Source organism: Rhinolophus sinicus, chromosome 12 (assembly GCF_057876585.1).
Source record: "Rhinolophus sinicus isolate RSI-liver-muscle chromosome 12, RSI-T2T, whole genome shotgun sequence".
NCBI lineage: Eukaryota > Metazoa > Chordata > Mammalia > Chiroptera > Rhinolophidae > Rhinolophus > Rhinolophus sinicus.
In genome coordinates, this window is record NC_142512.1 from 40345468 (window position 1) to 40366723 (window position 21256).

The following is a 21256-nucleotide window of genomic DNA, read 5'->3' on the forward strand; positions in this document are numbered from 1 at the left end:
CAGAGTGCCAAAGGAACTGAAACCACGCCCACCATTGGGTAGGGGAGAACGGGAGAGGCTGGGTTGCAAGAGAGACAACATTTATCCAGCCCTCTCCAAAGTGCTTACTCTCCCTACTCTAGGTTGGGAGGGCACGGACTCACAGACCACCTGCCCTGCCTGCCAATGGCTCAGTCTACAGTCTAATGTAGAAAGCAGTCTCTCCCCATCTTCCCATTTTGTGTTCTCTGCATCTATGCCAACTCATCTACTACCACAGCTTTAACTTTATTTGTTGGTGACTCTCAAGTCTGTTGCTATCTCCAACCTAGACTGCTCTTCCGAGTTCTAGATCTATATATCCAGATCTATACTGCCAAAGTCTCCTAACTGGCCCCCTTGTCTCATCTCTTTCCAATCTTCAGTCTTCTGCCAGAGTGACCTTCTTAAAAGCAAAAATTGATGTCGCTTCACTAAAACCTACCAATAGCTTTCCTGGCTGTTAGGATACAGTTTGAACTTTTTGGCCTACTACACAAGACCTTTGATCATTTGGCTCCTTTCTACCATCAATATAGAACCCAAGTACTTGTAATTCCAGAAAATGCCATGATTTTTGCCGCGCTTTCTCCACCCTTTCCTCCCAAGCCCTTCAAACCTCAATACAGACATGACCTCCTCCACCAGGACGTTCTCTGTGGTGCCCAAGGCCCCCAAGTTAAATGCCCCCTTGCGGTGCTCCCATAGCAGCTCTGTAATAGTTCTTACCATGTTGTATTCTACTTGGTGGCTTGGATGTCTAACTCCTCTAGACGGTGCCGTTCTAACGGACAGGTACCATGTCTAATTCGCCCACGTTTCCAGGTTCGTGGTCATGTACCTGGCATAGAGCAGGTACTTAGAATAAACGATTGAATAAACGATTGAATAAATGAAGTGTTCCTATACTATAGTAGCCTTTAGGTAAAGAATATCTGGGCATCAGACACACCAGAACGGCAACCAGAGTGTAGGGAGCCTAGCACCTTACGATTCCGCTGTGCACCAGCTGCCCCAATCCTGGCCGTCATTTGCCTTTAGGGCCTTTGGGGGGCGCTGTGCGGACGGCGCCCGCTCTCCGCCGCCGGAATTCGTCTTGCCGGGCGGAAATGGGCGGGGGGGGGGGGCGGGAGGGCAGGTACTGACGAAGCCCGAATCGACCCGGAAGAACGGTGTCCTTGCGGCCGTGCTGCCCCTCCCCTGATCCCGGCGCTCCTCTCGGGGCCTGGCCGGGGTGCTGCGAGAGCCCCGGGAGGTACGGAGCTGGGAGGCCGGGATCGGCCACCGCGTCAGGGTCGCTTTAGGTGGCAGATCTTTCCCGCCTTTGATTCCCTCTGGGGGTCTCCTCTTGGGGAAATTTGGCGGAGGCCCCGCTGGCTGTCTCTCTTGGGGTATCGTTAATTTCAGGGCTCAGTCTGTGGAGTCCTTCGGGTGAGGGGAGGAGGATCTGTATCAGGAGTTTCCTCTGGAGAGGTTTCTGTTTGGGACCCCTTTTGGGAATGATCTCTGTGTCTCCGCTCTTTGGGGGAATCTGTCTGGGGCTCCTCGGAAACCTGTGTTTGGAATGAATGCCTTCGAGAAGGTCTCTGGGACCTCCTCTGTGTCCGGGCAGGGGTTTCTGTGTCTGAGCTTTCTCTTCTGGGTCTATCAGTCCAAGGGCAGCAAAAATTGCCTGTTTTCTAGAGACTTTTCCCCATAGATTCCTTCCTCCTTTCTTGTCTGATGGTCTTCATCTTAGCCGTGGACTTAGCTAGGAATTATAGGGAATTAACTATTGTTTAGATTAAGTCGTACAGGAAAGCAAAAGTATCCTCCTTATTTGTTCACTGTCCCCAGGAAGAGTAGCTTAAGACAGATCCACACAAAATAGTGTTCCTGCTTATTTCTCCGTGGGGTTGTAGTTAAAAAGAGGAAGCTGAGGCCTAACCCCCTTCCATGTCCTCCGCGTCCTGTGGACACAGGAACCTGGCCAGTGGTTCATTTAAACCAGCAACTCACCCCTTTATGGCAGCATTTACTGAACACCCGCGCTGTGCCCGTTACTGGCCAGGTATTGGGAATAACGATGGTGAATAAGATACAGCTCCTTGTCCAGTAGTGGACTTAGGCACAAAACTTCTGACATCCACCCTGACTAGAGCAGGGGACAGTGCTGAGTCCCTGAGGCTACACATGCAGCCCAGAACTGGGGCTCTCAGTTATGGGAAGGCTGCCCTCTGTTTTCATCCCACCTCACCCAGTGTGCTTCTGTTTTTCAGGGTTGAAGGCTAAGCATGGGGAAGAGCTGCAAGGTGGTCGTGTGCGGCCAGGCATCTGTGGGCAAAACGTCAATCCTGGAGCAGCTTCTGTACGGGAACCATGTAGTGGGTGAGTGTTATTGGGGGTAGGGGAATGATAGAAGGTGAAGAATAACGAACAGGATCTGATATCAACACACAGAGGCTAAGAGCTGCTCCTGGTGGTTCTTGCACCCCAAAAGAGTAAAATTTACATTACGCCCCCCAGCCCTACAACATTGAGATCTGGAGGAAGGAAGTCCAATATCTGATATGAGGAAGGAATGCTCCCAAGTCACACTTTTGTTTGGCAGGGTATGAACATGAGATTAATGTCTCTTCCCCCAAATCATTCCAGTCCTGCCAGACTCAGTCTCTGGCCCCCACATTCCTTTCTTTCCCTGTCTGGTCACCCTGTCAGGATATACACGCATATGCTCAGTCACTCACATTTCCCACCTCCTTCCTCCCTACAAACAAGTTTTCTCCTCATTTTATCCCAGGTTCTGAGATGATTGAGACGCAGGAAGACATCTACGTGGGCTCCATTGAAACCGACCGGGGGGTGCGGGAGCAGGTGCGTTTCTATGACACCCGGGGGCTCCGAGATGGGGCCGAGCTGCCCCGGCACTGCTTCTCCTGCACTGACGGCTACGTCCTGGTCTACAGCACAGACAGCCGAGAGTCTTTCCAGCGCGTAGAACTGCTCAAGAAGGAAATCGACAAATCCAAGGACAAGAAGGAGGTGTGTGTGTGTGAGCTCCAGTGGTGAGAGAGAGTGGGCCCTGTGCTGGCCTTGGAAGGCTTGGCATGGCTCTTTTTTCACTCATTTGCCAGGAAGTGGATAGGAGCTAGAGGGGCAATGGAGGCTGCTGGGGGGTATCTTCACCGCTGGGGGTGGCCCCATGTTGAGGCAGCTCAACTGAAGAGGCTTCTCTTCAATTTAAGAGATCCCTGACCTACTACGTGAAGCCCCTATTAGTCTTTTCTTATGATTCTATGCTTTGAGCTGTGAAAGCCCTCTTTAGGCTACAGGCATTCTGGGAGTGCTGCCTCACCAGTTGTTTAGCCAGAAACTAACTGCTAGTGATGAGCAGGCATGGGTGATACAGGGCTTGTATTGGAACTCCTGGAGGTAGGACGAGGTGGAGGCCAAAATTTGAACTGAAGGAGGAGAGGAGGAAACAACCATCTCCTTCCTCTCAGTCTGTGGTTTCTAATATAGGAAGACATGAGCCATTGAGACTTTCCTTCCTGAGGTCCGTGGTACATTGATAGGCCTGTACTCTGTCCCTCTGTCCCAGGTCACCATCGTGGTCCTCGGCAACAAGTGTGACCTGCAGGAGCAGCGGCGTGTGGACCCCGATGTGGCTCAGCACTGGGCCAAGTCGGAGAAGGTGAAGCTGTGGGAGGTGTCGGTGGCTGACCGCCGCTCCCTCCTGGAGCCCTTCGTCTACCTGGCCAGCAAGATGACCCAGCCCCAGAGCAAGTCCGCCTTCCCCCTCAGCCGCAAGAACAAGGGCAGCGGCTCCTTGGATGGCTGAAGAGCTGCCATCCTTTCTTCCCAACCTCGGTCCAGCTTTTGGGGCTTTGGAAGATGGGTTGAGGGGAAAGAGGAACTCCCCACTGGGCCAGGCAGCTGGGCTGTCCAAGGCTCAGGCCACTTTTGCTCCCTCCCAACTCCGGGAAGTGCAAATAATCTAGGTTAGCGTCCCCAACCTCTTTCTCCACCCCAGCTTTCGTCATATCTGCCCCACTGTGACCTGGGGCAGTTGTGGGTCAGTGTCCCTTCCACCTGCCCTGGATGGGAAGTATAGCTGCCGTACAGAAGTCAGTGCCCAGTCTAGGCCTGGTTCTAATCACGGGGGTCCCACACTTCTGGTCTTCTGTCGATGACACACACACTTAGGGCACCAGCCTGGACTCGGGAAAGGGTAGCCAGATATTGTGTTTGCGTGTGCATGCTGGTGTTAGGGGTGCGCCCTCATCCAGCACCCTGACCTTTCTCCTGTCTGTACCTTGGCTGGAAGAAGCCAGACTCCTGGGAAGTATGATTTTCTGTTCAACCTCTTACCCCAATTGTTTCGCTTCCTCTTCCTGCTCAGGGAGCAGATAGGTCTCATTGGTTGAGGTGGAACAGAATGCTGACGGGGCTGTTACCAAGTGGCTTCGTGACCCAGCAAGGCCTTTCCCCTCTCTGGGCTTCAGTTTTCTCATCTGTAAGGTGATAGGAGTTGCTTAGATGACCTTCTAGATCCTCTCCAGGCCTATGATTTTATCATGCCCATGGCTTTGGGCAGGCTATGACTGTACCCTTTGCTTTTTTCTCTTTAAGGTGCTATGCCTACCGGCCCTGGAGGCTGGAACACTGCTCTCTGCCAACCACCAGGGGGCAGGAGAGAACTATCTGCTGTACTTGCCAGAATGGCTGCTCAGTGTGGTGCCCAATGGGGAACCTCACACCCTTGGGAGCTGGTCTTCACCCCTTCCTGTGGTTGTTTTCAGCTAATAGCTGGACTTTATTTATAAGTTACCTGTTATAAATTAGTATGCTGCCATGGTGAAGGCTGGACAAGGTGCTCCTCTAGCCCTTCTTACCTCAGATGCCTGAACAGAAGAACTAGGCAAACAAATAGCTTCTTAGGAGCTGACAGATCTGTGGGGGCTCAGAAGGGTAGTTACACTTGACATGCTATAAAGTGAGCTTATGACCCACAACTTCCTGTGCCCACTTCATGCTTCTAATGGGCACAGCTACCATAGGTGAGCCCCTGTAGCCAGGTGACCTCCAATATGTGCCGCCTCCCCAAAACAGGAGAGGTGAGCAGGGGCAGGTGGCCCAGGGCTGGGCAAGTTAAGTTAGGACATATACAAGCTCAGGCTTAAAGTTCATTTATTGATGCATTGGACACAATAAAACCACAACTGTTATCAAAAAGTCCCCCCCTCCCTCCTTGTTCTCCCATTGGAAATATCTAAAAAAAGAAAAAAGATACAGGTGGATACTGGCAACGTCCCATATTGTGGGGTGTGTGTGGGGGTGTTGGGGTGGGATGGAGGTTGCGACATTAACTTTGACAGCATGAAAAGGGGTCTTTAGAGTGTATCAGACTAGATCCCAATACTCAGCTTCACAGTGAGGGAGCTTTGGGGTGCTGGTTGGGAGGAGAGAGCTGAATTTAGTGCTAGGGACCAGTTTGGAGTGAAGAGCTAGAAGGGAGAGCACTTATTTGGGAGCCCTGGGGTGGAGCCAGTGTTAGCTGAGTCCATAGTCTGAGGGATTCCAGAGCTGGGATTCAGGAGGAATCAGTGAAAAGCGAAGAGGGGATTGATCACTTCTATTAAAACTGGGCCCAGCCAGAACACCACCTTTACCACCCGTCTTAGCCCCACCCCGATAGAGCAGATGAAGACGCCAAAAGCTTTCAGCACCAGCCCCTGCCATCAATGCCCCACCTTAGCACTGCTCTCTTTCTCCTCCAGTCTTCCACCACACCCCCATGGGTCACCTTTCCAGGTAGCCTTGAACCCACTCCAGCTTGAGCCCATCCCTCATCCCCAGTCATTCTCCAGAGAATCCAGTGAATGGGGAAGGCCTCCCCAGGGCATGGGAATAGAGGTCACAAAGTTGTCCCCAGGCTAGATTTCTAGGGCCTCTGGCCATGAAGGTATAGGTCTGGGGGTGGGGGGGATGAGAGCACCATGGGGGTGGGGCTAGGATTTTGCATAGATCTTTGGGATTTCAGTTTGCTCCCTGTAAATCAGGCTGGGAAATGCAAGGAAGCCCAGGACTAGCCCTAGAAGGCTGGGGAAATGAGGTTGGGAGTGGCCCTTGGGCAAGGGGTATTGGTGGAACCCTCAGTCCAGATGGAGTGAAGGGCAGCTGCCCTTAAAACTAGCCCAGCTCTTCCTAGATTGGTCAGGAACTCCTAGGCTGTAAAAGGCAGTCCCCTGTGGGATGTAGGATCTGAGAAGAGTAGGGAGAATGCTGAGAAGTCAGCCCATGCCTCCCCAGGAGGGCTAATAGGGAGCAAAGAGGATGGGTCCCGTGGCAGGGCGAATGGCTCCTGCTGGGGTGCGGAACAGAGCTGGGCCGAGGATCGGAGCTGGGAAGAGGGTGGTGGCTGCGGTGGGTGCAGGCCGGAGGGCCAGGGGCCCTGGCAGGGCACAGATGGCCGCACCTGCAGTGGGGATTGGGCTGGGCAGGAAGCGGGCTGCCAGCGTCTTGGTGAGTTGCTTCTGCAAGGCCAGTTTAGACTGCAAAGAAGAGAGAGAGGACTGGACACAGTCTCTGACCCCAGAAAATGCCCCCTCCCTCAGCTCCGTCCTTGGGCTTTTTGCTGTAGGAAAAACGTGCCTTTCAGAGTTCCAAACCTAAATCCTCCTCCCTTCCCACCCACAAACATTCATTCCAAAGGGCTTTCTCCACCACCTGTCTTCCTGTCTAGAGGGAGGAGAATCAGGACGGGCCAAGGCAGGAGGCTATTCGGGGTGGGGGTACAGATGGTTTCTAGGAGATGTACGCCTACCCCTTGCTCTTGCCGCTGAGATTCCTACCCAGGCCCACCTCCCCGGAAATTCCTCTGGGCAGATCACCGGACAGCCAAAGACCCAACCCCAGCTCTTTCTCTGCCCAGGCAGCCTCGAAGGGGGGTGGCTTTATTCCTGCCCCAGCCCCCTCAGCTGCCTCCCCGCCCCCTTCCCCCCCCTCACCGCTTCCCCTCCTCCCAGCAGGGTCCCAGTCCTGTTGCTTGGAGACAGATACCTTGAGGATACTCACAGCCAGCGCTGCGTGCTTCTGCAGCTTGCTGTGCTGGCTGGAGGGCTTGGAGGGTTTCCCGGCCAGGCGGTCTTTGTGCCTCCTGCTGCTCAGGTGCTAATGGACAGACAGACAGACTGGGAACAAGATGAGGAAGCCCAAGGACCCCCATCATCCTCGACTAGCTCACCCTCCTCTACCCACAGTTCACACATTGAACGTACATGTACTGGGCATCCACCTAGAGTGGCCCTGGGAAGAGGGGGTAAGTACTGGCCTTTGCCCTCCAGGAGTCCACTGTCTCTCTAGCCTTGCTCCTCTTCCTCTACCAGCTCCCCCTGGCTTTGATCTCCCCACCTTCTCTCCTCAGGCTATCTCCTCCTCCCCTGGTGCTGGTCCCACCCCCTCACCCCTGCTCTAGCCTCAATCCTGGTCTCCCTTCTCCCACCTGCTTCAGTTGGGTCTCTGAATTGACCTGGAGCTGACAGACAGCACAGTGAAAAGGGGGGCTGGGCCCCTGCCGGCCCCCGGTCACTCTCTTGGCCCTGTGTCCAGCTCCTCCCCTGGACATGGGGCGGCCCCGGCCTCTTCGAGGAGCCCCTCGCTGACCTTCCACCATCCACCGGTGCTTGGCTCCTGGAGGGAGGAAAGAAGACAGCCAGTCAGCACCGAAGACGGGCTGCAAGGGCCACAGAGACCCCTCCCAACTAGTTTGGTTGTCCCTTTAGCCTCAAGGCTGCTCAGAACATATACTCCACACCAGCCACATGCGATTTCTCTTTCCCATCTCTGCAAGGTCTTCCCAGCTTCTCTCATTTCAAGCCAACCTCCCCCAGGGAAGGCCTTGCCGTGTAACTGGTCGGCTTCCCTTCTCTCATCTCAGTCCCTTCCTCTGGATCTGACATAAGGAGAGATGGAAGAGGCGTCTCCTGTCCTCTCTGGAATGACCCTTCAGTTCTTGCTTCTCTTCCCAATTCTCCCTCCTCAAGCATTAGCGAGGGGACCCGAAGTGCCCACCCAGTAACAGCTGACCACAATGATTTTGCCAACAAGCCTGCCCACATCTGGTGAGGGGCAGTTTTCCTGTCTTCTCCTTCCCCCCAGACTTCAGCTAGTGGGGCACTGACCTGTGTTGTGAGCCTGAAGCTGGGAGGCGGAGTTCACTGTCACCTTACACGTGGGGCAGTAGAGGCGCCCCTTCTCACTCTTGCCTTCCCCACTCACACCGCTTTCCACGGCAGCTGCCACTGGCTCAGGCCCTGGTGCCTCTCTCCCGGGCTCTGGGGAGCAGGGTGGGCAGGAGGAAGAAGAGGAAGAGGAGGCAGCATCCAAGAGGTCTGAGTGGGCTGACTCCCTGGGCATTGGGTCGGCAGTCAGTGGTGGCTGGAGTGGGGGGCCAGGAGGAGGGGCTGCAGGAACTGATGGGGAGATGGAAGGCATCGGGTAAGAGTGTGAGGCCTGAGATGATTCTGGAGACCATGATTTTAAGTACTGACATTTGGGGGTGGTATGGCAGAGTGGAAGGGTCACTAGTGCAGGGATGACCAGCACTGAATTCCAGACCCCACTCTTCCACCAACTCACTGGGCAGACTTAGGCCTCTTTGGGCCTCAGTTTCCCCATCTGAAATCATAAAGTTGGACGCAGTAATTTCAGGAAGCCCTCACAGCCCTGATATTCTAGTTATTAGCTAACTGTTAAGTATGCAGAAATCACCAAAAAAAGTATTAGAATGTTCATAAAGCACTATTTGTAATAGTACAGAACTGGACACCATTCAAATGTCCATCAGTAGAATAGATTCAAATAAAATAGTTGTATAGTCATGCGATGGAATACTACATGGCAATGGAAAAAGACAAACTACAGCGACAAGCAACAACACAAAGAATCTTATAATGAATGTTGATGTATGTTTATGAAAAGATAAACAAAAGCCAGACACAGAAGCCTACATATGATATGATTTACCAAAACCAAGTGAAACTGACCTATGCTGAGAAAAGTTAGGGTTGCAGGTACCCTGGAGGGAGGGGTGTAGGTGGTTGAACAGTGTCACCCCAAAATTCATGTCCTTCTGTGACTTCAGAATGAGACCTCATTTGGAAATAAGGTCTTTGCAGATGTAATTAGTTAAGACGAAGTCATATTGGATTAGGGTAGGCCCTAATGCAATGACTGGTGTCATCTTATAAGAAGACCACGTGAAGACACAGAGACACACACATGGGACAATGAAATGTGAAGACAGGCAGAGATTGGAGCAATGCATCCACAAGCCAAGGAATGTCCAGGAATGCCAGCAACCACCAGAAGCTAGGAGAGGGGCATGGGACAGATTCTCCCTTGGAGTCCCCACAGAGGAACCAACCCTGTCGACACCCTGATTTCAAACTTCTGACCTCCAGAACTGTGAGAAAATAAATGTCTGTTGTTTTCAGCCACCCAGTTCGTGGCCATTCATTACAAAAGCCCCAGGACACTAATACAACAAGGCAGTACTAGGAGGGGGCCCGAGGCGGGCTTCTGGGTGCTTGAGAGATGTTTCTTGATCTCAGTATATTCAGAAAGGAAAATTCTTTGGGCTCTCCACTTGGGATGTGTGCCTTTTTCTCTGTGTGGGAATACTCCAACACAAGCAAAACTAAGAAGCAGCAGAAATGTCTCAGTCCCTTGTCAGAAACCAGATTTGGAGCAGGGAGCTAAGCAAAGAGCTCAGGACTGACCTTTGCTCTGCAGCTCTCCAGGGGCTGCACTGGCCACAGGTGGGGTTGGGGACACCAGTGTCCCATCCTGGGCCAGGGTTTGGGGCCTCTGCTTGCTCTTGGCAGCTTCGACAGCCTTGAGTTTTCTGGCGTGTTTGTGGCCTTTATAATGTGCTTCAGCCTGGTTCTGGGGAGGGGACGGCACAGGGTTACCATTCATTCACTGTGTCCACATGTCCCATCCATGAGCTGATGCTGGGCAGAGGACAGGTTAGAGGGAGGCAGGGGTGGGGCCACACAAGGGGCAAATCCTTATCACCGCCATCGTCATCACAGTATGTGTGTGGCCATGAGGTTTACAGAACAGATTCTCATACATGAGTCCCAGTCAGGCAGCCTCTGGCTTCAAATTCTGATTCAGCCACTTAGTAGCTGTGCATCTTTGGGCAAGTCACCTCACCTCTCTGAGCCTGTTTCCTCACTCGTAAACTTGCGATGGTAACACTGACCTCACGGGAATGTGAGAATTAGATGAGAACCTGAATAAGGGTCTAGTACATACAGGAGGTGCTCAATTAATGTTAGTTACCAAGTTTATAAATGTACAAATGGAGAAAACAGAGCAGTCCTCACCCTTTGGGGTATGTGTACCCCAGAACATTCATCCTTTTGTTCATTTTTTTCAACAAATAGATATTGAGCATTGGCTATTTGCCAGGTATTGTGCCAGGGGCCCAGCATGGAGAAGACACAGTCCCTCCCTCAGAGTGAAATCTTTGTCCAGTTTGGGCACAACTCATGTAACCTGAAGCCTGGAGACGACCCCCAAATCTGGCCTGGCAGTGTCTTTCCTCCTTCAACCAGGGGTTCCTGCTTGTTGCTCCCAAATGTAGGAAAGACAGGCCCTGTGCCTCCCCTCACCTCCTGGATGCTTTCACCAGAGCAGGTCTGCTGAGAGCATCTCCCCAAAACCCCAGAGTTACCTGGACAGAAGGTAAACCTTCCCTGGGAGGCCAGAATGAGGCTCCTCCACTATCTAGGGCCAGGCTATGGTAGAAAAAAGTATGCGGGTCTTAGGGTCAGCCAAGCCTGGGTTCAAATCCCAGCTATGCTACTTACCAGCTGTGTGGCCTCAGGCAGGTCACTTAACCTCTCTGAGGCTGTTTCCTCATCTGAAAAGTGGGGATGATAATAGTGCCTCTATCCATCTCACAGATGTATCATGAGAGCTCAGTAAGATGATGGGCATGTGCACATTCTGTAAGCTCCCAGGTGCTTTAAGAACTTAGCTCCAAAGCAGGAGCTGATGGGGTGACCCCTGGAACCCAGAGTGGGGGAGAAAGGACAGTCTTCTCTCTTGGATCCAGAACACAGGACAGGCACAGGGGAAAGAAATGGAGTCCCAGGGAGACTAGAGAGGGAAGGGGCAGAGGACTGTGAAGAGGAGAGGATGGATGGATAAAGGACCAGGAGCGCCTCTTCTGCAACCAGAGATGGAAAATACGGACCACAACCCAGGAAAGACCCCAAAAACCCAGTCTCCAGCCCTCTCCCTGCCCAGCCCCCTCCCAAGCCTATTTCTACTATTCCCTCTCACCGCTGAGTTGAACCTCAGGTGACAGATGTTACAGGAAATGAAGAGCTTCTTCTTCAGAGGGGAAGGGACCCCAAACGTGTGGCTGATGACAGCTTTCTGGACAGGGTCCATCTGTGAAGGGGGTGGGAGGGCATAATAACTCTGGGGTTGGCTTCGGAAGGGGAGACAGTAATTATTAAAGATTATTGAGGAGAGCAGTGGTCAGCCCCTAGGAAGAATTTTCCCACCCTAGCGATGTTAGACACAGGAAAAGAAACAGCCTTTATCTGTCAGCCTGGGCTTCTGCTTGGTGGCAGGAAATAGCCAGGGTGACCTCCATGATCTTAAGAGATAGAACCATGTCCTGGTAACCACCTTGGCATGTCTTGCTATCCTTCTGGTCTCTGTTTTTTTCCTCATTCATAAGAATCACACTATTGGGACAGAGAATTGGGGGCAGGGAGAGGCAGGAAAGGGACAAAGAGTCCCTGTGTTGGAATTTCCTCTCCCATACCCCAGCCTTGCACTGGACCTGTGGGCTGGGGGAGATCAGGCTTATCGTATGAGCTCCGTCACTGTCACAGGGCCTGAGAGGGAGAGGAGGATAGGGCTCGGGGAAGGTGGGGGGCCAGGAGGGAACAAGCGGCTGCAAGTGGAGGCTAGAGGGTTCTCTGAGGAGTAGGATCATTTCTTTGGAGTATTAATTTGTGTGTCTTTTTATTTTAAGTACTTTTTTTTTTCTATCAAAGCAAGCCTTTACATTCCCTTTTCTCAGGGGCCTGGATTGTTGGGCCAAAAGCAGAAGCTGTCTGGGCTTGTCTGCCAAGAAGAACTTTCCAAGCCTTCCTGAGAAGAGAACAGAGGCTTTGAGAGAAAAGCAGGGTTTCAGAAACGTCCCTGTGAACTGAAAGAGGTTCTAACCCTCCCAAAACCCAGGGCCGGGATAGCAGGGGACAGGACCTCAGAGAATGGCCTGCAGGGCCCCCAGCGATGAGGACAATGGTGGCTTCACCCACTCTTGAGGGACCATGCAAGTGACAGCAAAAACCAAAAACCAGAGGACCCTCCCCAAGGGTCCAGAGGACCTCTGTGAAACCCTGGAGGGCAGGAAGGGATTCCTCACAGTAACTGAGGCTGAATTTCCCACCATTTTGCCAGAATTGTGTGGGGCTCATCAATGACTATATTTGATTTTTTAAACTTTAAAAGGGGGACATTCCTTACAGCTCATGTAGTGATGTCAAGTTCATACTCACTACACTTGTTCACACACATGCACACGTGGAAATACATAGACTAGTATACAGACAGATAGCACTTAAGCTTATAGGCAGTTATAGGTTACAGAGATATGCAAAAATGTACACACTCACACACACCAATGGCACAACCACAGAAAAATGCACAATAACCCCACTCACACAAAACACACTCACTCAGAAGTCAGACACACACCAAACACACACATAGTTGACAAAGACACGAAACACCTCTCAGATACAGACACACACATTACTTACATACCCAGGCACAAAGAGTTGTTTACAAACACACACTGGACACCAACACACAAACTCACATCCACAAATAATACACAAGACCTAGAGAGTCACAAACTAAAACAAAGACACACCCTAATTGCACACAGGCGTACATAAATCATCCATAGAAGTCCCTCTACCAAAACTCAAGTGAAACCTACAGTATAGACCCCACAGGCCCAGCAGTTGTTTTGGGGGGAGGGGGTGACACCATCCTCCTTCCGTAGCCCAGACAGCTGGGCCCAGGAGTCTCTATTTTGGGAGCACCTAGTCTCTTGGGGATGTTGGAGGAGAATGAGCTCCTGGTTAGACCCAGCTTCTGAGAGCCGGCCCTCTGAGCCCACCTTCCCTGCCCACCCCCATCTTGGTTGCATGCCCCCACCCGCCAGCCCAGCCCGTACCGTGCTGAAGTTGGGGAAGAGACTGAGCGGGGCGGCGCCATTGAAGTGGAAGGTGAGCAAGTGCTTGAAGTCCAGCGGGGGCTGCAGAGGCCTGGCAGGCAGGGACAGGGAGGCCAGCAGGGGGCTTGGGGCACTGGAGGCTTGGCCTGCTGCAGGAGGAAGAAGGGCAGGGTCTGAAATGGGGAGCCACAGGGGTCTCTCCTGCCTCCACAGCCAGAACAAGAGGCTGATGGGCTTCTTGGGTGTGGAGACAAGGCAGAAGCCCCTGTCACCCTCTTCATAAAGTAGCACCGGCCAAGCTCAGGGCCATCACAGCCCACCTTTGTGCCTCTCCTCTCCACAACTGGGGAAGCAGAAGCAGGGAATCTACAGCGCAAGGCTCCCAGCCCAGAAGGATGACCCTCCTGCCCTTCCAGAGACCCCGATGAACCCCCAAAGGGAGTCAGGCCAAGGGAGAGGACAGAGGCATCCCGGTAGCCCCTGACACACACACACCACCATGCAGGCTGCACAATGTGCTGGGTTTCCACTTTATTGCAAATTAAACCCAAACCCAGGAGGCCTGGGGAAAGGTCAGGCCCCTCCCTTCTCACTAACTCCCCCTCTCCAGATCCCCACACCATTCATAGCACGGGCTGACAGAGGGGATAGGAAACCCATGGGACTCAAGGGATGTGTTGCCCAGCTCTGGTGACGCCCCAAATGCTTCCCCCAGGGTACAGCACTGTGGTTTTTACAGTCTTTGGTTTTAAAGGTCTGAGGCAAGGACAGAGGAGGGCTAGGAACTTGGGGGAACAACCAGACTTCAAGGAAGAAAAAAACTAGAAATAAATCCAGTTCTTTTGGGACTTTTTTGGGCCCTGTCATTGCAAAACCAAAAGATGTCCTTTTAGATTTATGTGTTAACACTATGAAAGATAGATTTATTTCACATTTATAGATTTATATGTCTATATACATGGTCACACACAGAAAAGCCTCAGCAGCCTATAGGTGGGGAGGGGAGGGAGGGCAGCACTACCTCCCTTTAACTGTTAGCTTGTGCACAGAGAGGGTACTGTGCTGTGTGTCAAAAACATGGATAGTCATCTGCTCTCCAGCCATATCTGAAGAGATGCTGCCAGGAGGAGGGCTAAGAAACAGTACAAGGACCCATTGTCCTCTCCCTAAATCCCTTAATTTGAAGACCCAGTCTTCCTTCCTCCAACCAAGGCACCCCACCCCCCAACTTTTCTAGGGCCAAAACTTGGGCTGAGTCCAGAAGGAAAAGGATGAGAGCTACTCCTCACCAAACTCTTGAATGGTCAGGAGCAATATTTAGGGTGCCCAGATCCTCGCATCTCAGTCCACTTGCCCAGGCCCCCCTGGACCCAGCCCCTCCTTCACAGCCCACAGGGCTGGGTTAGTACTCAGCGTGGAGCAGAAGCAGCATGAGGAAGGTGGGTGGAAGGCCACAGTTAGTAGGCCAGCTTGGCCCTTGGAGTGCCCAGGGCCCCAGGCTGGCTGGATAGAGAGGAGGCCACCCTCACATGAGCTGCGACCCCAGCAGCCCCTCCCCCCACCCACTCTCTAAGAACTCCACCGCCAGCGCAAAGTCAAACTCGTGCAGCGGGGGCCCATCCACAGCGATCTTGACCGCGGGGTCACTCCGGCCTCCCCCGGCCCCGCCCTGCCCCCACCACCGCAGCTCTCGGCAGCGGCCGACCTTATCCAGGAGGCCGGCACCCACAGGCAATGCCAAGGCCAGGGCAGCAAGGGCGGCAAAGTCTGGGAAGAGCTCGTGCAGCTCGGAATGCGCGCACGCCAGCTTGGCACACAGAGCCCGTGGGCCCAGCCGCCCGAGGCTGCACACCAAGCGCTTAAAGAGCGCGAAGTCGCCCAGCGCACGCTGCCGCACTACCGCCGGGGCGAAGGCGCGCAGCAGGACCCGTAGTGCCCCCTCGCCGTGCGCGCCTAGTTCCTCCGGTGCCTGCGGGTAGCGGCGGGGGTCAAAGATCGCTGCAAAGGCGGCCACAGCATCCAGCGAGGGTCCGGGGTAGGAGTTCCGCAGCCCCCTCCGCAAGGAGTCCATGAAGGCCCCCCGCAGACGCTCCAAGCCCCGGACTGCAGCCTCGGAGTAGCCGACTAGCTCCACGCCGCGGTAGATGCAGCGCCCACCGCCCAAGTCCGGGCCGGAGGCTGCCACTTCCTGCAGGAAGCCCTGGAGGCGCGCGCCCCCTGAGCTGCGCCGCTGTGTTTGGAAGGAGGCTGCGGCTGCCATCACCAGGGGCTGCAGCAAGGCCAGGTCCGGCTCTTCTGGCTGCAGGACAAGGGCGAGCTTCTGCACAAAGGGCAGAGTGTCAAGCAGCAGATGGGTGAAGGCCACGAAGGTGAACTGGCGCAGGGCCAGGGCCAGCGCCCTAGCTGTAGGTGAGGCTGGAGCAGAGGCCTCCAGTGTGGGCACCAGGCAAGGCCAAGCCTCAGCCACTGCTTCCACGACGGGTAGCAGGGAGGCCCAGGGCACTGACCGTGATCCTGCCAAGTCAATAGCTGCCAGGTCCAGTGCTGCTCGGAGCTCAGGGACCATGTGGGAACTGGGGCCAACGTGGAGGCGGAAAAGGGCATCCAGTACACTTTCATATTCACCTAGGTAGGCAGGGGGCTCAGGATCTGGCCGGCCTGGGAGGCAGTGTAGCTCGGTGAGCAGAGGGCAGGTGGCCCGGAGCTGCAGGCCCACACTCCCGAGGCGGTCACTGGAGAGGCTCGAGCTGAACCAGGCCAACTTGGGTGCTGACACGCCGAAGGCCTGCAGGATGTCCAGGAGTTGGCCAGCAGTGGCCTCGCCCTCCTGTAGTTCCACACTGCCCAGGAATGTGGTGGCAGGTTGGCCATCGCAGGGGGACACTGAAGTGGCAAACAAGGCCAGACTGTGGGACTCAGGCCAGTCCCTGGTCTCGTCCAACACCAGCCCCACATATGGGGATGCCTTCAGGCGCTGGCAGGCCTCTGTATGCAAGACACTGGCAATGGCCACCTGGGACAGCCAGGGAGAGAAAAGGAGGGAGGACAGAGTTAGGCTTGTCCTGAGGAGAGGCAGGAAGTACAGGGTGAGAGAAAGAGCACAGGCCTTGGGATCAGACAGACGTAGGGACTAATCCTAGCTTTGCCACTTATTGGCTGTGTGACCTTGGACAAGTCATTTCACCTCTCTGAGCCTCAGTTTCCTCAGCTCTAAAACTGGGTTAATGTGTGCCCTCAATCTCCTCAAAAGGTTGTTGTGAATTATAAATGTAACTTTGTGTTGTGTTTATACATGTAGAATGCTTTATAAACCATAAAGGTTCTACAGCACTTGGTGTGTATGTGTTTCTACAGTATCGCCCAGTCTCTTATTCCTGGGGGTCTCCCTCCACTCTGCTGCTCAGGGATTAACTGACAGACACATACACTCTCAGCTCCCAACCAGTGATACAGGGTCCCAGCTGTGTGCTTTGTTTGTCTGTTTGTCATCTCTCTGTAAAATGAGATCAACTCCCCCACCCTCACACTAGCCCCTAGGACTCACACAGCTAGTACCTAGGACAGAGCTGCAACTTGCATGCCCCCAGGGGCCACGTGGGTAATACTGAGCTAGCAGTGGGCCAGAGATAAAGCAGATGGAACGGGGAAGGCTATGCCTGCTCCCCAACTCCACTACTTCTTGCCCTGAGAAATAGGGACCTAGATTTTCAGTAGAAGTCACAAATCCAAATTTTTATATGTAATCTCTCATTTTGTTAAACTTGGAAGCTAAGTTAAGTTTTTCAAAAACACTGTGAAAACAACAAAACACAGCTGTGGGCCAATGAAGCCTCGGGGCCACCAGTTTGCAATCTCTGGCCTAGGGAAGTGCTCCTGTGCCCCCAAGGACAGGGCCTGGTCTAGCTGCTTCACTGTGTGTCCCCAGCAGCTGGCCCAAGCCCTGGCACACAGTACACTCTCAGTGATGGTTCTGATGGGTAAAGGTATGAATGAAGTGCTCTGGCCACTGCCCAGAGGCCTGGCATGCTGGCTCCGTGCCCAGAGAGCTCCGTGTCCTCCCTCCCCCAGCCCTCCCCCAGAGCTCTGGCTGCCACCCACCTGCATGTCCCTCACCCTCCTGGGGCTGTAGTAATCGCCATGTTCTGTGCCCAGCAGCGCCTGGCACAGGTTGAACCTCTGTAGCTCGAGCAGGGCTGAGCAGCGGTCATCAGGCACGTCCTCCTTGACCATGCAGTACACCGTGGTCAGCACAGCCACTTTGGCGGGATCCCCCTCCACCTTAAGGTTCCCAGAGGTGGGGGTGGTGGCCAAGCCTGGGTTGGCCCCTCCTCTCTCAGCCTGGCCCTCAAAAGTGGGCTGGCCCTGGTTGACCGCCAGAGCCTGGCGGTGGGCCCCAGAGGTCACATGGCGCAGCAGGGCATGGCGCTGGAAGTTGTCAGTGCCCACGGTGAAGGCGTTCTCAGCTTTGCCATGCTTGTTCCTCACCAGGGCCTGGCGGCACTCAAGGCAAAACATCAGCTTCCGCTCGTAGTCAAAGTCCAGCCAGGTAAACTCCTCTTTCCAGTGCTCATTGAAGTAACGCTTGCACTTCTTGTTGGAGTTGGAGGCCTCTCCGGCTGGTTTCTTCCCAGGGGGCACCATTCCTGCTCCAGGGGCAGGGTACCCCCAACCCCCACCCAAATGCTCTTGCCCCTCGCCTCCCCCCACACACAGAGGCACCTCCCTTGACAAGGAGAGTTGGTGGGGAGGCAGGAGAGGGGCAGCCCGCCAGGCTAATGGGGACCATCCATCTAACTTAGCGGGAAAGTTTATTCCTGCTCCGCCGGTGGGAGACTGGAGATGAAAGAGACAAGGGAGGGGTGTTAGGGAGTCCACCATGGGTTCACACTGCCCACAGAGCACTCCCCAGGGCAGACTCGACTCAATGGGGAAGGGACATTGGGAGTAGGCAGGGTCATGCAAAGGGCCACAGAGTTATCCGAAGTGGGGGCAGTATGGAGCCCCCCCGCCAGGGTCTCCCTCCATCTAGGACAAGGCACTGATTAGCTTGACTGATGGAAAGACTGGTACAGTCTATGCAACCACATTTTATAGGTGAGGGAATTAAATCCTGAAGACAGAGAGTGATTCTCAGGGCTCATGAATAATTTGTGGCTGAGCGAGAAAAACTCAGACCTCCTGACTCCTTGCCCAAATGATGACGGGTCCTCCAGTCCAGTCACTTACTTCATCAGAAGGACGTCAGCACAAAGCTGAGCGTCCAGAGCCACAAGACCGAGGAACTGGATTGGTTTTCTCTGGACCTCCCTTCCCTAAACACACGCACACACACATGCACACACACGCAGTGTGCTTCTGGGAAGGGCAACCTAGAAGTGGGGGCTGGGCCCCAGAGTGAAGGCACCTAGCTGGTTGCCTCTGTTTCCCTCACTCTCCCACCACCCCAGGTATGAGGCCAGGATGAGCAGCAGTTAAAAACCAGAAGGCTATGTCCAGCTGATGGCCAAAACATGCCGAATTCTGCCTCCTAATTATCTTTCGAACCTGTCTGTCCCCTCTTCTCCATGCCTACTGATAACAATAGCAGTTAATTGCCTTTTTTCATTTATTGAGCGTGAACAGAGTCAGGCCCTGTGCTATGTACTTTCCAGTGACTCCAAGAGGAGACCAAGATTCCTCTTGCAAGGACTCTCTGAGGGTAGTATCTTCACTTTGGAGAGGAGAAAACCAAGGCTCAGGGACTTTAAGTGACTCGCCCAAGGTTCCACAAGCAGTAAGGGGCTGAGGCAGAATCAGATCCCAAGTCCTCCTGTCCCCACAGGTCACATTTAGACCCTGGCCTACACCGTCTCACCTGGATTACGCAGCTGCTTCCACCTCTGCTATCACTTGTCCCCAGAAATTCATCCCTCATGCAGCAACCAGAGAGCAAGGCCACACACAGCTCCAACTATGTCACTCCCTTGCTTCCACCTCTTCAGTGGTGTCCTGTTGCCTAAGTCTACATACCTCCCCATGAGCCAGCGAGGCTGCCCCCACCTCACCAGCCGTTGGACACCTGTAGAGCCTCCTGTCACTTAGGTCTGTTCAGCCAACTCCGGACGCTTACCATTCCCCCACACACATTACTGTTACTTTTTCTCCTGCCTTCATCCTCTGTGCCTGGAATTCCCCACCCCTCCCCTTTCCCTGGCCAATTCCCATTCATTCCTGGAGGGCAGCTCAGATATCCCCTGGGCTGGTACCTGCCCTCTGGTCTCCCATAATCCCTCCTGCATGGTGAACGCAGGGATTCTCTGTGCATTTCTGTACTTGGTTCCTGGAAGGCCAAGATGACATTTCGTTCATTTTCGGATCTCTAAGTCCCTGTACAGGGCTGGGCACGCAGATGCCTCTCAGCAACAGATGGTTGTTTAAAAGAATGAAAGGATTTATTCTGGCTACATGAAAGAACTTCTTGTTTCTGAGGCTGTTGGCTAGATGAGTCTAAGCTCCGAGACAGCAGTAACTGCCTTGTCTACCTGATATTATACCCAGCACTCTGTGCGGAACCTGGCACTTAGTGGGTAGGTAAAAGAAGGGCAGATGAGTAGAATTCCAGGGACAGCTTGCTTGTTCAGTGTAAGGAAAGGCACTCTGTGGTGCCAGATGTGAGTGATTGGGCTTCTTCCCCCAGACTCTGAGTGGCATTTGGTACTGCTCACCATGTGCTCCTTGAAACACATTTTTCTCTTGGATCCCAAGACTCCACCTTTCCTGGTTTTCCTTCTCCCATCAGCCATTCCCTGGCCTGTGTTATCATCTCCACCTCCTTTTCCCAAACGCAACCTGTCCAAAGAGTTCAGAACCATCTCTGCTGGCCACTCTGAAATACACAACCCCAGCCCGGGCCACTCCTCTGAGGACCACACCTCTCTATCCAGCCTTCTTCCTGGCTTGTCTAAATGGAACTCTCAATCTGTCCCTACAAAGTATGCTCCTCTCCCAGTTGTCCCCAGCCCAGGAAATGGCCCATCCTTCCATCCAGAAACCTGCCTCTCTAAACCCCGCTCTCTTCCACATCCAGCACTTGGTCCATCCCCAGGTCCTGTTGATTACACGTCCCCAATCTACCTCTAAATCATCCCTTCTCTCCATGCTGCTGCCACCATCTTCACCCAGACCACCTACATCTTGTCTGAACTATGCTAGTCACTTCCTGATGGCACTCTGGGTTTCTACTCTTACCCATCTCTGAGCCAATCAGACTCCAGCAGCCAGAGGGGGCTTTTAAAAACACTGCTTAAAACCCCTCCACTTCTGCCTGTTGCTGAGGTCAGTGCCAGAATCTCTTCTGAGGTCTGCAAATATCTAGGCACTGCTGACCTCGCTGGCAGCCTTGTGCCTCCCTTCCCTTCCAGCTACACTGGCCTTTACTTGGTTCCTCCAGAGTGCCCGATTCCCATCCTCAGGGCCTGTGCACAGGCTGTGCTTTCTTCCAGAATGTTCCCATCCTCCCTCTCAACACTTTGTCTATTCCACTTCCCCTCTGGTCTTAACTCTCCCTTCTTCAGAGACCCCTCTGGTCTTAACTGTCCCTTCTTCAGAGAAGGCTTCTCTAATTAGCCTTTCCTAGGAAGTCCCCTTCTTTCCTACCACTACTCCCTGTCAGTCTGTTTGTTCCCTCATTGCACTCCCCAGTTCACAAATCTGCTTATTTCTGTGCAGGGCAGTCCTATTGCTTAATATTTTTTTCTCTCTCCCTCCCTCTCCCTTTCCCTCCCCCTACCCCCTCCCTCCCTCTCCCTCTCCCCAATTCTCTAAGGAAAGGTAACTTTCTTGTTCATGTCTGAACCCTAGAGAAGGGAACAGCCTGGCACTCAGCAGGTACTCCACAAAATTTGAGGAGTGAATGAATAAGGAAGCATGATCTCTCAGGCAGAAAGCCAGGAGTGGGCTCCTGGGCACCCGTTGGGTGGCTAAAACAGCTGCTGTGACCTT

At 53.6% G+C, this 21256-nt stretch overlaps 2 protein-coding genes across 21 annotated transcripts in view; one reads left to right on the forward strand and one right to left on the reverse strand.

The window, feature by feature from the left end:
• The first annotated feature begins 1144 nt into the window (after nt 1-1144).
• On the forward strand, nt 1145-5232 carry NKIRAS2 (NFKB inhibitor interacting Ras like 2). 2 transcript variants are annotated; one of them, XM_019747593.3, is made up of 4 exons: nt 1145-1273; nt 2277-2385; nt 2798-3039; nt 3599-5232. In XM_019747593.3, exons 2-4 carry the CDS (start codon nt 2292-2294, stop codon nt 3836-3838), a joined length of 576 nt encoding a protein of 191 aa, XP_019603152.1. In that variant the 5' UTR covers nt 1145-1273; nt 2277-2291; the 3' UTR covers nt 3839-5232. The 2 variants fall into 2 exon arrangements, with proteins under 2 accessions (XP_019603152.1, XP_019603153.1); XM_019747594.3 differs by having other exon boundaries at nt 1204-1322.
• ZNF385C (zinc finger protein 385C) overlaps nt 5171-21256 on the reverse strand; it is a 52315-nt gene continuing 36229 nt past the window's right edge. For 7 of the 19 annotated variants that reach the window (XM_019747582.3, XM_019747580.3, XM_019747581.3 and 4 more), the window contains 7 exons: nt 13277-13425; nt 11356-11466; nt 9780-9945; nt 8181-8471; nt 7502-7689; nt 7060-7170; nt 5171-6551 (listed from right to left, as the gene is read on the reverse strand). In XM_019747582.3, coding sequence (XP_019603141.3) covers nt 6315-6551; nt 7060-7170; nt 7502-7689; nt 8181-8471; nt 9780-9945; nt 11356-11466; nt 13277-13425 — 1253 coding nt within the window. In that variant the 3' untranslated portion in view covers nt 5171-6314. Of the gene's footprint in view, nt 6552-7059; nt 7171-7501; nt 7690-8180; nt 8472-9779; nt 9946-11355; nt 11467-13276; nt 13426-14981; nt 16290-17374; nt 18110-19980; nt 21030-21256 lie in introns of those variants that run through there. The other 12 variants (XM_088802256.1, XM_088802257.1, XM_088802255.1 and 9 more) reach the window with 10 other exon arrangements.

Bases quoted from the DNA above. Each gene is read 5' to 3' on its own strand.
- NKIRAS2 (XM_019747593.3), top strand. From the start codon at position 2,292: ATGGGGAAGAGCTGCAAGGTGGTCGTGTGCGGCCAGGCATCTGTGGGC. The intron at 2,386-2,797 runs GTGAGTGTTATT...ATTTTATCCCAG, and splicing joins GTACGGGAACCATGTAGTGG to GTTCTGAGATGATTGAGACG. The intron at 3,040-3,598 runs GTGTGTGTGTGT...CCTCTGTCCCAG, and splicing joins AATCCAAGGACAAGAAGGAG to GTCACCATCGTGGTCCTCGG.